This window comes from Lithobates pipiens, unplaced genomic scaffold, assembly GCF_037356315.1.
Source record: "Lithobates pipiens isolate NorthernLeopardFrog02 unplaced genomic scaffold, aLitPip1_a1.2 Scaffold_25, whole genome shotgun sequence".
NCBI lineage: Eukaryota > Metazoa > Chordata > Amphibia > Anura > Ranidae > Lithobates > Lithobates pipiens.
The window spans coordinates 80,829,564-80,842,882 of record NW_027507787.1 but is presented as its reverse complement, the minus strand read 5'-3'; the positions used below and the strand labels follow the sequence as shown (position 1 = coordinate 80,842,882).

The following is a 13,319-nucleotide window of genomic DNA, read 5'->3' as shown; positions in this document are numbered from 1 at the left end:
ACTTTCTACGCATTTATGTTTTTTCAGCTTGACATTATATGTTGATGTTCATTCATTCACATGTTTTCACATCATTTTTGTTATGTACACTTGCTATTTATGCACTTTATATACATAATTTTTTTAGTCACCGGCGCTACATTTTTGTCCCTTCACATTTATGAATTTTGTCACATTTGTATGAATCTGTTCCTCTGTGCTATTTTGCAGATTAGCGCAATAATTTTTTGCACACTTCACTGTATTAGATACTGTGTACACCACCAGAAGTTGCAGTAGAACCTGTACACATTGTATTAGATGCTACAGCTGCACTGTATTGTGTACTGTGTACACCACCTGAAGTGTATTTGAAACTGTACACACTGTTTTAGATACTGTGTACACTGCTTGAAGTGTATTAGAAACCGTACACAATGTATTAGATATGGTGTACACCACCAGAAAAGTCGTAGAACCTGTACACACTGTATTAGATACTGTGTACACCACCTGCACTGTATTAGAAACTGTACTACGGCTGCACTGTATTGTGTACTGTGTACACCACCTGTCAGGGTTTCTCCCGCACGAAACGGGCGGATGCGCAGGTGCGCGTACGCGATGTGCGTGTACGCGCGCGGTGTTCACGTACGCGATCGCGACATTCGCGGTGTTCGCGTGCACGCGCGCGGCGCGCGGTTCGCGTCGTGCGCGTTAGCGCGGTTTGGCGCCAGTGGGCCTATTTAAAGAAGGCTGCTGCATCTACTCGGTGCTGTTTGTCTGCAGCTCTGTACCTGAACTACTTGCTATCTGCCTGCTGTTGTGATATCTGACCTGGCTACCGTCTGACCTCGCTAACCTCTCCTGCTCTGACCCCGGCCTGCCTGACCTTGCTTTGGACTGTACCTTTGTTGCCGAACCTCTGCCTGCCTGCACTTCTTTTCTGCCTGCTGTACTTACCTGCCTGCTTATCCATTGTGACCCGGCCCGCCTGACTATTCTTCTGCTGTTCAAGTGTGCTGCACCCAGTCCTTGCTGCCACTGCCTTGCCTGCTGATCACTGCCTGCCTGTCTACCAACTTCTCTGCAGTTCCAGCATCCAGAAGAACCAGCCGCTGCTTCCAGTCAGACACTCCTACCCCGCTGCGCTCACGGGGCCACTGTCTCCATTCCAGTGGTCCCTGAACCAGAGCTGTAAGAGAAGTCTTCTTCCATCAAGTCGGGCTCATCACCAGGAAACCTAACACCACCTGAAGTGTATTTGAAACTGTACACACTGTATTAGATACTGTGTACACTGCCTGAAGTGTTTTAGAAACCGTACACAATGTATTGGATACAGTGTACACCACCAGAAAAGTCGTAGAAACTGTACACACTGTATTAGCTACTGTGTACCCCCTGAATTGTATTATAAACTGTACATACTGTATTAGATACTGTGTACACTGCCTGAAGTGTAATAGAAACAGAACACCACCAAATGCACTGTAGATCTGTAGATATAGGCTACACTGGATGCAGAGTATTATATATATATAAATACACTGCCTGAAGTATATTAGAAACAGTACACACTGTATTAGATACTGTGTACACCACCAGAAAAGTAGTAGAAGCTGTACAATGGTTCCACTGTATTGTATACTGTGTACACCACCAGAAGTGTAGTAGAAACTGTACACACACTGTGTTATATACTGTGTACACCGCCTGAAGTGTATTAGAAACAGAACACCACCGAATGCACTGTAGATATAGGCTACACTGGATGCAGAGTATATATATATATATATATATATATATATATATACACACACACGCGACTGTATGCATATATATATATATATATTGCCTGAAGTATATTAGAAACAGTACACACTGTATTAGATACTGTGTACACCACTTGACTGTGTGTGTGTGTATATATATATATATATATATATATATATATATATACACACACTGCCTGAAGAGTGTAATTGAAATTATGAAATTATAATGCACTGTAGATGAGACTGTGTATATGTGTGTGTATATATATATATATATATACACTGCCTGCACTGACTGACTGCGTAAACACTGAATATATAGACTTTGCTAAGTACAGAGTATATATATATATATATATATATATATATATATATACACACACACTAGACTGACTGTATATATCAAATACACTACCGCTAACTGAATTACCTGCCTGTTTAACCTAAATCAAGCTATCCCTCTGTCCACACCAACAACACTACACACGGCCGCCATGTAAGTAGCTTTAAATATTGTGGGGCCTGCCTTTAACCAATTATGGCTCTCTCAGCAGAGCATGCTGTGATTGGCCAAAGCATGCAGGTCAGTGCATGCTTTGGCCAATCATCATAAATCAATGTACTGCGATCACGCAGTGCATTATGGGGAGTTCCGCGCTGCTCGAATTTCCCATGAATGCCCCATATTTCCTGTTCTGCGAACGGGCGAACACCCAATGTTCGAGTCAAACTTATGTTCAAGTCGAATATCGAGCTCATCCCTAGTGTCCATTATGTTGACTCCTCAACCCTCTCCCATTCTGAGCTCTGCTGTACACAGATTGCAACAGGCTGATGCCAGGTTACATTCAGCTACTTACACTACTTCCATTTAAAATGTATATATTTTTTTCAAATTCTTTATTTATAGAATAAAGTACCCATCAGAGCAGAACAATAGAATATAGAATAACGTACCCATCAGAGCAGAACAATACAAATCCGTTCCAAAAAAACACCCCCCCCAACCCATCCCCACTAAGACAGGGTAAAATAGATATTTAACAAGGTATTACTGAATACAGAGCTGCCTTAAACTGTATCTTTTATGACTGTCTTGAGTTTTATGGAAAAACTCTTATCTAAGAAAAAGTGGTGCTGACTTATGCAACCCCCTTCTAAATATACTAGTTGTTTGATTGTCATGCTGATCTTCTGAATTCACCACTTAGCAACTTACAGACCATGAGCAAGCAACATGCACACTTGTGTGAAGTATATTCAAACATAAGAACAAAAATGGAATATAATTCAGCTTACTAGTCCTTGTATATGGCATTAGTTTCCTTTTATTTAGAACATCATCTACAAGTACCAAAACATACCTGTTGATCCTTCCACAAATGTAGATTCCTTGCCATTTCTTGTGAACTTAGATAGCAAACAATGTTATCCATCTTCCCAGCTAAAACCCCTGATCCCTATATAATGGAAATAGGTGTTTGTAGTTCGAATTAGCCTGTAGTATCCTCTAAATACATAGTGCAGTGAGTGCTGTCGACCTAAGGAAGAATATGTATTACAGGCAGAATCAAGTGAAAATACAGGGGGGGGGGGGGGGGTTAAAATAATGGAACCAAATGATACAGATGTAGGTATCAAAAATATTATATTTTTGTTCTTGGGTTACACTTTAAGGTCAACACGTCAGTGAGAAGTAATACCATAGAATCAAACAGCCAGGCAACTAGCATTTTCAGACATAATTCATGGATCTATATATAGATGCAGATATTCTCATAATTGTTTTCTAAAGAAAAACGTTAGCTATTCCCTATGCTACAATGAATGCAGTGTAGACAAGTACCTGCACTTTTGTTGTATTGCCTTTTAAAGCCTACACAAAGCTCCATGATTGGCAATTTTAGAGCACTGTAAATGAAAAGTCAGTTAACAGTTGTCTGTGTATATGGAGAGAATAACGAAGCAGGTATTGTGGGGAGCTGTATCTTAGTGATCAATGCTCACACAATTACTACCATTGCTTGCAGTACATTCAGTACTGTCTCTGGGCTATACCCCTAATTAACTACCCCTCTCTGCTCAGTGCAAGTTGCAGAGAAATAAAAGACAACTACTCATCTGATAAAGGCTTTATTTACTCAATATGATCTGTATGAAGACATATGAGGTATGATCAGAACTAAGTCATGACATATTCCTGCAGTTGTTACATTTATTAGCGATTCAGCCAGCAGTAGAAGAAGCTTCAATTGATGCTTCCATAAGCTAAGCGCAGACAATGTTAATGATACAATCTTCTGAGTACAGTGTAGGGAAGAGCTGCCTTGCAGACAGCATTAACCCTTCCATAGCCAAGATGAGGGAATGACAGCAGAAGAACTGGACAGCTTTTACTGGAGCCAAACAACGGTGGACCATCCCCAGCCTTTGATCAGCCATGCTTACAGCAGGAGATGTTAGCCAGGTCCTGTAGTCTCTCCTCTGTGGCCACTGGAGAGTTAAAGTGATGGAACCAAAGGATGCAGATGTAGGATGTAGGTAAATAATTTATTTTAAAGAGATAGATTTTTTTCCTGTCCACGTTGGCCTTTCCAAAGCACAGGCTGCATGATGTAATTTTACTAATGAGAGAGATCATAGCTGGATGTTGATTAGGAAGCGTTCATTAAGGTCTTTTCTTAGTGATGATCCAATGAGGGGCTCCCTATGGCACTCACATGAAGCGATCACAGTTGGGTCTGTTACAAGAAAGGGCTGAAATCAAATGCAGGCTAAAGATCCAGCTGTGATGGACAAACTCCACTCAGAAATGACGGAGAGAACTAATCAGTCCTGCATCCTCCCCACTTAGACTTGCACATCAAAGATTAGTGGTGCTGGGAAAGTTCTGTAGGACTTGAATCCTCTCACTTGGTTGATCAGTCAATCCAATGCTCGCCGCGGATGGTGTGGAGTCACTGCACTGCACCTCACCTATTGTCCACTTAAAGTCGGGAGATCAAGGATGAGTTCTTCAACAAGATCTCCGCAGTGATCCATATCATCAAAGATCAGGGGTGCTCAGAATGTTCTGTAGAACTTGAAACCTCTCAATTGGGTGATCAATCAGTTCAATGCTTGCTGTGGGTGCAGTGAAGTCACTGCAGCTCACCTATTGCTGCTAATAGAGTTGTCCAAATAAAGTTAAGAGATAAAGGATGAGTTTTTAACACGATCTCCGCAGTGATCCATAACAAAGATCAAGGGGGCTGGGAGAGTTCTGTAGGGCTTGAAACCTCTGAATTGGTTGATCAGTCAGTTTAATGTTTGTTGTTGGTGATGTGGAGTCACTGCACCACCTATTGCCGCTAACAGGGTTGTCCACTTAGAGTTGGGAGATTAAGGATGAGTTCTTCAACAAGTTCCCCGCAGTGATCCATATCATCAAAGATCAGGGGTGCTGGGAAAGTTCTGTAGCACTTGAATCCTGTCAATTGTGTGATTAGTCAGTTCAATGCTTGCTGTAGGTGGTGTGGAGTTCACTGCACTGCACCTATTGCCGCTAATAGGGTTGTCCACTTAGAGTTGGGAGATCAAGGATGAGTTCTTCAACAAGCAATCCATAAAACAGCATGCTTGGTTAGCTTTGTTTCTCCAGTGCCAGTCCTCAGTTCTCACTGTCAGCTTGTAGCATAGGAATATTTCTTGGCATCAAACACCCACAATCCAGTAGGCAGCAGAACCTTCCTTTCCAAGAGTCCAGCTCCATCATCTCCAAAATCCTCTGATCCTTCAGCCAAGGTTTCCCCCTGTGCTCCCTCCACTCCCTATTCTGTCTATTGTGGCAGGCAATAAGGTACTCAGCTACAACTGACTATATCAATTATAATTTAGCCTGATCCAATGAATTTCACTCTTATGCACCCAGCTCCTGAGCTCCACACACAATCCCAACCCTATGCCTTGTTGCTCCTGAGTTCCACACACAATTCCAACCCTATGCCTTATTGCTTCCGAGCTCCACACAAAACCCCAGCCGTATACTTGTGACACTGAGCTCCACACACAACCCCAGCCCTATGCCTTATTTCCCATGAGCTCTACACTTAATCCAATCCCTATGCCTTATTTCTCCTGAGCTCCACACTTAATCCCAGCCCTATGCCTTATTTATCATAAACTCCACATCTGATCCCAGCCCTATGCCTTATTGCTCTGTCCTGAGCTCCACACACAACCCCCAGCCCTATGCCTTATTGCTCCTGAGCTCCACACACAACCACAGCCCAATGCCTTATTACTCCTGAGCTCCACACAACCCCAGCCCTATACCTTATTGCCCCTAAGCTCCACACATAACCCCAGCCCTATGCCTATGAAACTGAGCTCCACACACAACCCTAGCCCTATGCCTATGAAACTGAGCTCCACACACAACCCCAGCCCTATGCCTCATTACTCCTGAGCTCCACACACAACCCCAGCCCTATGCCTTATTACTCCTGAGCTCCACACACAACCCCAGCCCTATGCCTGTGAAACTGAGCTCCACACACAACCCCAGCCCTATGCCTTATTGCTCCTGAGCTCCACACACAACCCCAGCCCTATGCCCGTGAAACTGAGCTCCACACACCACCCCAGCCCTGTGCCTTATTGCTCCTGAGCTCCACACACAACCCCAGCCCAATGCCTTATTGCTCCTGAGCTCCACACACAACCCCAGCCCTATGCCTTATTGCTCCTGAGCTCCACACACAACCCCAGCCCTATGCCTGTGAAACTGAGCTCCAGTGTTCCCCATCTGAGCTCATCTCTCCATCTCTCAGTGTTTTCACTAAGACTATATTGAGTGGTGAGGCTCTGCAATCACGTGGTAGAAGAGAAGGAGGAGGGGGGTGGAGGGGGGTCCTCCGCAGTTTGCTGTTTGTTGGGTCTCAGACACACATAGAGTGTTGGAGAGAGCTGCAAGTCTATGCTTTTCCTTGTCTAAGCAAAATAAGAGCTCCTGTACATATTGCCAGGCTCTAGCTGCTAGGATCTAAGCTGCGATCTCCTTCTACTGCTGCTGCCTGTGTTGCTTGCATTGCCTTTTACCTGGAAAGCTCCTCTTTTTTCCCCCCCATCATTCTTCCCTGGGTACCAGCACCAAAAATCCGAGCTGATGTGCTGTTTGAGAGGCTGGAAATGGAAGTGTTGATGCTCTGCTTTTTCCCCTGGATATTTCTGTGTGTTTCTGTACGGGCGGACTCCATCATCCACATTGGTAAGATCATAATGATCACCATGGGGTAAAGGGGGAGGAAGGATGGGGGTTTGACTACTGCAGGTAAACTTATGTTGGGGGGTTCTTTTCCATGGCATGCTGGCTGATGACTTCCAGCACAAAGTTGTTTGCTTAGCCCAGAACTGGCTGTGTGCTGACCGCAGCACCATGGACAGCGCACGTCCCTATAGAAGGAGACAGGTGAAGGCCAAGGGGACAGTACAGCCAGCACTTGTTCCATGTGATTCTATGTCCATAGGAATTGCAGCTGTCATGTAGAGCATGCAAAAGGGACAAATGCTGGGAACTTCTATGTCAGTGGATAGGATAAAATAGAAATTGCACTGGATGGGCAGCTGCTATAAGAGATGTGCTAATCAGGAGATGAATGGCAGGAAGGACAAGGCTGCATGTGTGCTGCTGGCAATACAAAGCTGAGACACTGGAACCGCAGTGTGAGAGCAGAATTTCACAGGGACTAATGCAGATTAAAAAAAAAAAAAAAAAAAAACTGCTTAGGCACGTCCAAGATGAGCCCAGATCCAGCAGCTTAGCCCAGACCTAGGCGCCTGGCAGGATGAATGGGACGAGGTAATACTGATGTCACATACAGCAGATGGCATACCTAATCTAGGCAGACAGAGAGGAAGCCTTGTGCCCAGGGGGGAAGTCTAAACGGGGGGCTGCTTTCCTGTGTGTCAGCTATTTGGGTCAGCTGATGGTGTAGGGTATAGGACCCCCTAAGGACTATTTGAGTCAGCTGATGGTGTAGGGCTAGGACCCCCTAAGGACTATTTGGGTCAGCTGATGGTGTAGGGCTAGGACCCTCTAATTAGGCACCGTTACCATGTCTGGGACCACGAGTATGTGTAGGGAGCCGGTCCTAGCACACAGCATTACCATGTCTGGGACCACGAGCAGGTGTAGGGAGCAGGTCCTAGCATACAGCATTGCCATGCCATGGGACCACGAGTATGTGTAGGGAGCCGGTCCTAGCACGCACTATTGCCATGCCTGGGACCAGGTGTAGGAACTAAGGAGCCGGTCCTAGCACACAGCATTGCGGATCTATTAAATGGTATCACAAGAACTTTGATTGCTGAATGAGATTGCCTTCAGGGGTTGCTAATCCAGATCCAACAGGGACACATTCAAGATTAAAATCATTTAACAAACCATGTAACCTCAATGGGCTGTACTGTAACTTTGCCCTATAAGATGCCACTTTATGCCAACCTAGACATGGCAATATATGTGTTGGTGACTTTTAGGTAGGCAGGGAGCTAGTATGAATACCGATGCTGAGCATCGGAGTGGTATACAGGCTGTATGCCCAGGAACTGCTTGCTCACCCTTTGTGAATCCAGCCATCAGCTGGGTATGGGCTCAGCTACAGGTAAATTGGAGAGTTGACAGCTGGTATGGCAAGGAAGGGGTTAAAGCTAGTGCTCACACGCGATGGAAATCTCCCGTGGAGTTGATGCATTGGTAGAGAGTGAATGAGCAATGGCTCAGGTCAGGTCCCTTAGGAAGCATTACCAAACCCTCCCAATAGAGATGTGACCGCTGGAATGTACAGCGCTAATTGCACACACATGGCCGACAATACATCAGGATTTCCTGCGCTGAATTTCTAAGGAGATCTACCTGGGAGAGGAACGTGTAATGCATCAGATGGCAGGAGCACAGGATAAGGGACACATACTGATACAGACACATCTGCTTTCTGATCATACTGCTGCTCACTACATCTACAATGAATGTTTTATACTGCAAATGCCATAAGCACAGATTTGAAAGTTTTACTGGAGAAGTGTGATTATTTTAATGCAGGGACAGCTGGTCTTGGTCAGCTGGTAAGCCCCTGTGTCACCTGGTTATGGTCACCTGATTGGATTTGTCACCTGGTCATAGTGATGTGTCACCTTGCTATGGTCATTTGATGTGCCACCTGATCCTGGTACTCAAGGGAGTAGAAAAATATTTGCTGACCATAACCATATAAGCAGGGATATAAGCTGACCAGAGATGTTAAATGGTCATGACAGTCACATGAGAAAATGTATCGGCTGGCAATGCTAATTAGGTGACTAGGAGTATTAGCCAGCCATGTTAATAAGGTGACTAGGAGTATTATCCAGCCATGATAATAAGGAGACTAGGAGTATTAGCCAGCCATGGTAATAAGGTGACTAGGAGTATTAGCTGCCCATTACAATCAGATAATGTGGAGTATTAGCTGGCCATGGTATTCAGGTGACTGTGTTACCCAGCCATGGTAATTAGATGACTAAGAGTACAAACTGGCCAATATAATCAGATGACTAGGATTATTAGCAGGCTTTGCTAATCAGATAGCTAGGAGTGTGAGTTGGACATGGTTATCAGCTGACTAGGAGTATTTGTTGGCCATGCTGATCAGCTGGCTAGTGAGATCAGCTGACTATGGTAATCAAGCAGGTATCAGCAGGCCATTGTAATCACATGACAAGGTATATCAGATGGCCATTGAAATCAGGTGACCATGCTTATTAGCCAACCATTTTAATTAGCTGACTAGGGCTATCAGCTGGCCATGGTAATTAGGTGACTATGGGTGTTAACTGGTTATGGTAATTAGATGAATGGGCCTATTTAATATACATGCTGATCAGCTGACTATTCATTTTGGCTGGCCATGGTAATCAGGAAACTAAGGGTATTAACTCACCATGGTAATCGGGTGACAAGAGGTATCAGCTGACCATGGTTATTAGATAGCTAGGAGTATTATATAGCCATCATAATCTGGGGACTAGAGGTAAAAGGTGGTCATGGTAATCAGTGGGCTAGGGGTATTAGTTGGCCATGGTAATCAGGTGACATGGGGTACTAGCTGATCATGGTAATCAGGAGATGACTAGGTGTATTATCTGGCCATGGTACTTAGGTGACTAAGGGTACTAGCTGGCCAAGGTGATCAAGGGACCAAGGGTATTAGCTGATCGCAGTAATCAGGTGACTAGGGGTATTGGCTGGTCATGGTACTCAGGTGACAAGCTGGCCATACATTATACAATTTTCTTGTACAATTTCCCTTTAGATTTCCCACCCTTTAATATGAGGTCAAACCTAAATGCTTTCAGTTTAGATGCCATCAGGAAAGTCCTTGCACTACATAGTTAAAGGAAATTGAATAAGAAAACTGTATAATGTATAGTCAGCTTAAGTGTGCTAGCTGGTCATGGTAATCAGGTAACTAGGGGTATTAGTTGGCCATGGTAATCAGGTGACTATAGGTATTAGATGGCTATGGTAATCAGGTGACTAGAGGTATTAGCTGGCTATGGTAATCAGGTGACTAGAGGTATTAGCTGGCTTTGGTAATCCAGTGACTATAGGTATTAGCTGGCTATAATAATCAGGTGGCTAGGAGTATTAGCTGGCCATGTTAATCAGATGGTAACTAGAAGTCTTATATGGTCATTGTAATCTGATAACGAAGAATATCAGCTGGTTGTGGTACTCTGCAGAGTACATTTACTGTATCAGCCCTCTTATGAAGGCCTCCAGGTCATGAAGATGTGTTGGTTTAATAGTGTCTGCTGTATTTACTCAGTGTTCAGCACTGCCAGACTCTCATGGCTCTTTCCGCAACAGGTGCAATCTTTGAAGAAAATGCAGCGAAGGACAATGAAATTTTTCAGCTGGCTGTGTCGGATTTGAATCTCAATGACGATATCTTGCAGAGTGAAAAGATTGGACACACTATAAAAATTATAGAACCCAATAATCCATTTCAAGCTGTCCAGGAAGGTAAGTTATCCTGTTTAATATGTACTTTTTGCAGAGTGTGGGGTTATTTACTGAAACCTGGAGGAAGACAGACATGTTCATAAAGTAACTTAAAAAAATGTGGTTACTTTGTGTAACAGCTTCCCTTCTTCTGCTCCCAGTTTACATGAATCCATTCCTGAGGAGGCCTTGACGGTTCAGATACAATTGAAACATCAGAAGAGGCTTCCATTCAGCAGTAATGACAGCAGTTCCTTAGCCACTTGCTGCTTTCCCCCCCTCCCCCCCAATAAAAGCCATTTCTCATTTCACACTTTGAGTGTTGCTTATCTGCGTAAAATCCAATTTACACATTGTCTTGACCAATCAGAAAAGCTCTGTGCATGTCATAAGTGTATCCAGGGATATACTTTATGTAAGTGACACTATGGATAATCATTTGCATTTGCGCCCTGCTCTGACCATTGTATTTTGCACAGCTGCAAAAAGAAGCTTAACATTCAAGTAGCAGAATGACAGCGTGGCTCACAAAGGCAGCATTGTACTGTATTTCTGCTTGTTGAAACTTTTGTTCTGCCTGTAGTGGGCACTGTCTTACCAGAAAAGAGCTGTGAGTTGTGAAATGATGATCCCTGGTGCATCTGATTTACCATCTCTGCTCCAGCTTCAATCACTAGTTGTCAGTTATTTATTGTCATTCAGTAAGGGGTTAAGCTGTTTTTGAAACCGGGAAAGCTGTGCACTTTTTTGCTTGTGTGGCTGTGGCACATTTAGCGCATCGATTAATGAATTAATTACCGACACTGTAAAATTGATTATCATTTTTTTTTTTTTTTGGTGTGTTATTGGAATCCTGAGCATTGAGCAAGTGGGAAATAATAAATCATTGAAAGATCCCTTGTTGTTTTCCAGTGTAGAGGGAAGTGAGGTGGAGCTTGCCAATCTTTCTCTTTCAAAGGTAGTGTGGTTCAAGGTCACTTTTTAAAAACCTGCATAGAGTTTAGCACTGCGTCTGAAAGTGGTATTGAACCCCCCCCCCCCACCCCCACCCCAACTGGAAGAAGCAAGTTACAGATCGACAGAATACGATGATGTGTCTGCCTGCAGAGTATTTGCCTTTATTGCTGTTCTGTATCTGATGGAATGTCACATTTGCAAGATCAAGTATAATCAGATTTTGCTGTCAGGACAGAGATAGTATGATGGTTCCCTTCATTTTAGCTAGGGGATATTTTCCTGAATATGGCATAACTTAAAAAGCAGAGTTTTCCTCCATTACAGCATCCCTCCAGACTCCCTGATGAATTACCTAGTCTGCTTTCTTTACAGCTTGAGTAAACTGTACCAATCGTAAACGTGTGCGTTAAACTCTTGCCAATTGCCGTTGGTTGCTATAAATTGAAAGGTCATTGTTGGATGGCTGTCAATATTATGTCACATTGCCTATTACAGGCTAGCCTTCCTTCACCAGTTACAGCCACAAATCTGGAAAACATTTGTTTGTAAAACTTTAAAGCATGCCAAAACTTGGTTTAAAAGTCTATCTCCATGGCTGGTGTGAAAAATGGGTATGATGTTATACATTATTTACTGCTAAAGTGATCTCTGGTACACCTCTTGTGGTCCAAACCTTATGTGAGAGAAGACCTTTCTCTCCAGGTTGCTTGCTTAAAGTGGTAGTAAACCGCCCACCATGTTTTTTTAATTTTCTCTAAATCCTGCAAGGTAAAGGCATAATGTGCAAGTATGCATCGCATGCTTGCACCTTATGAAATACTTACCTTAGAACGAAGCCCTCCAGTGCCGATCTGTCACTGCTGGAGGTGCTTCCATCCTCACCTGGTCTTCCTTCCCGGTTCACATCCTCCGGCCATGTGATTGGCATGGGTGCCGGAGTCTTGGAAAGAAATGGCTGCACATCCAGAACTTCTGATTTTCTTCTATTTTTTTTTTTCACAAAGATAACACCAAAGACGCCAAACTGTGGTTACGTAGACATGTTTCACACATACATTGTGTGCTTAATCATTACAATGACTGAGACAATTGATAGATCTTAAATAGACCACCCCAATAACTACAGGTGTTTTGGGGGCAGTGATGAGACCATAGCTCGATCAATCACCAAACCTCAGCCCCAAAAAAGGTCCATGTTCCTATATGTATGAAGGACCTTTTGGTATGCATGGGAACATGGACCTTCAGTTTGAGCTTTTACCCAAGTCTCTGTGGCTGGAGTCATGGACTGCGATGCAGAGCTCTGAAAGGACAGCACAGGTATGTCGTCCCTTCAGAGTGCATGCGTGAGTGACGTCACTGGCTGCATGCAGTGTGAATATCTCCTGCTTGGAGATATTCCCTGTACTCACAGGTAAGCCTTATTATAAGCTTACCAGTAGGTACAAGTGCCAAAAAAGGGTTTACTTTTACTTTAAATACCAAATTGCTAGTTAAAGCAAATTTAAACCCCAAATCAAACATGAAATGTATTGCACATTTCTGGTGCTTAGATGTGGTTGTTGCATTTGTTTCCATTGTAT

General features: G+C 43.7%; 1 protein-coding gene across 3 annotated transcripts in view; it reads left to right on the top strand.

Moving 5' to 3' along the window:
* Nucleotides 1–6,669: 6,669 nt before the first annotated feature.
* The window catches only part of GRID1 (glutamate ionotropic receptor delta type subunit 1), a 1,763,123-nt gene continuing 1,756,473 nt past the window's right edge, over nucleotides 6,670–13,319 (top strand). For all 3 annotated transcript variants that reach the window (XM_077454598.1, XM_077454599.1, XM_077454600.1), the window contains exons 1-2: nucleotides 6,670–7,005; nucleotides 10,645–10,800. In XM_077454598.1, the coding sequence (XP_077310724.1) occupies nucleotides 6,927–7,005; nucleotides 10,645–10,800 (235 nt within the window). In that variant the 5' untranslated portion in view covers nucleotides 6,670–6,926. The remainder of the gene's footprint in view (nucleotides 7,006–10,644; nucleotides 10,801–13,319) is intronic.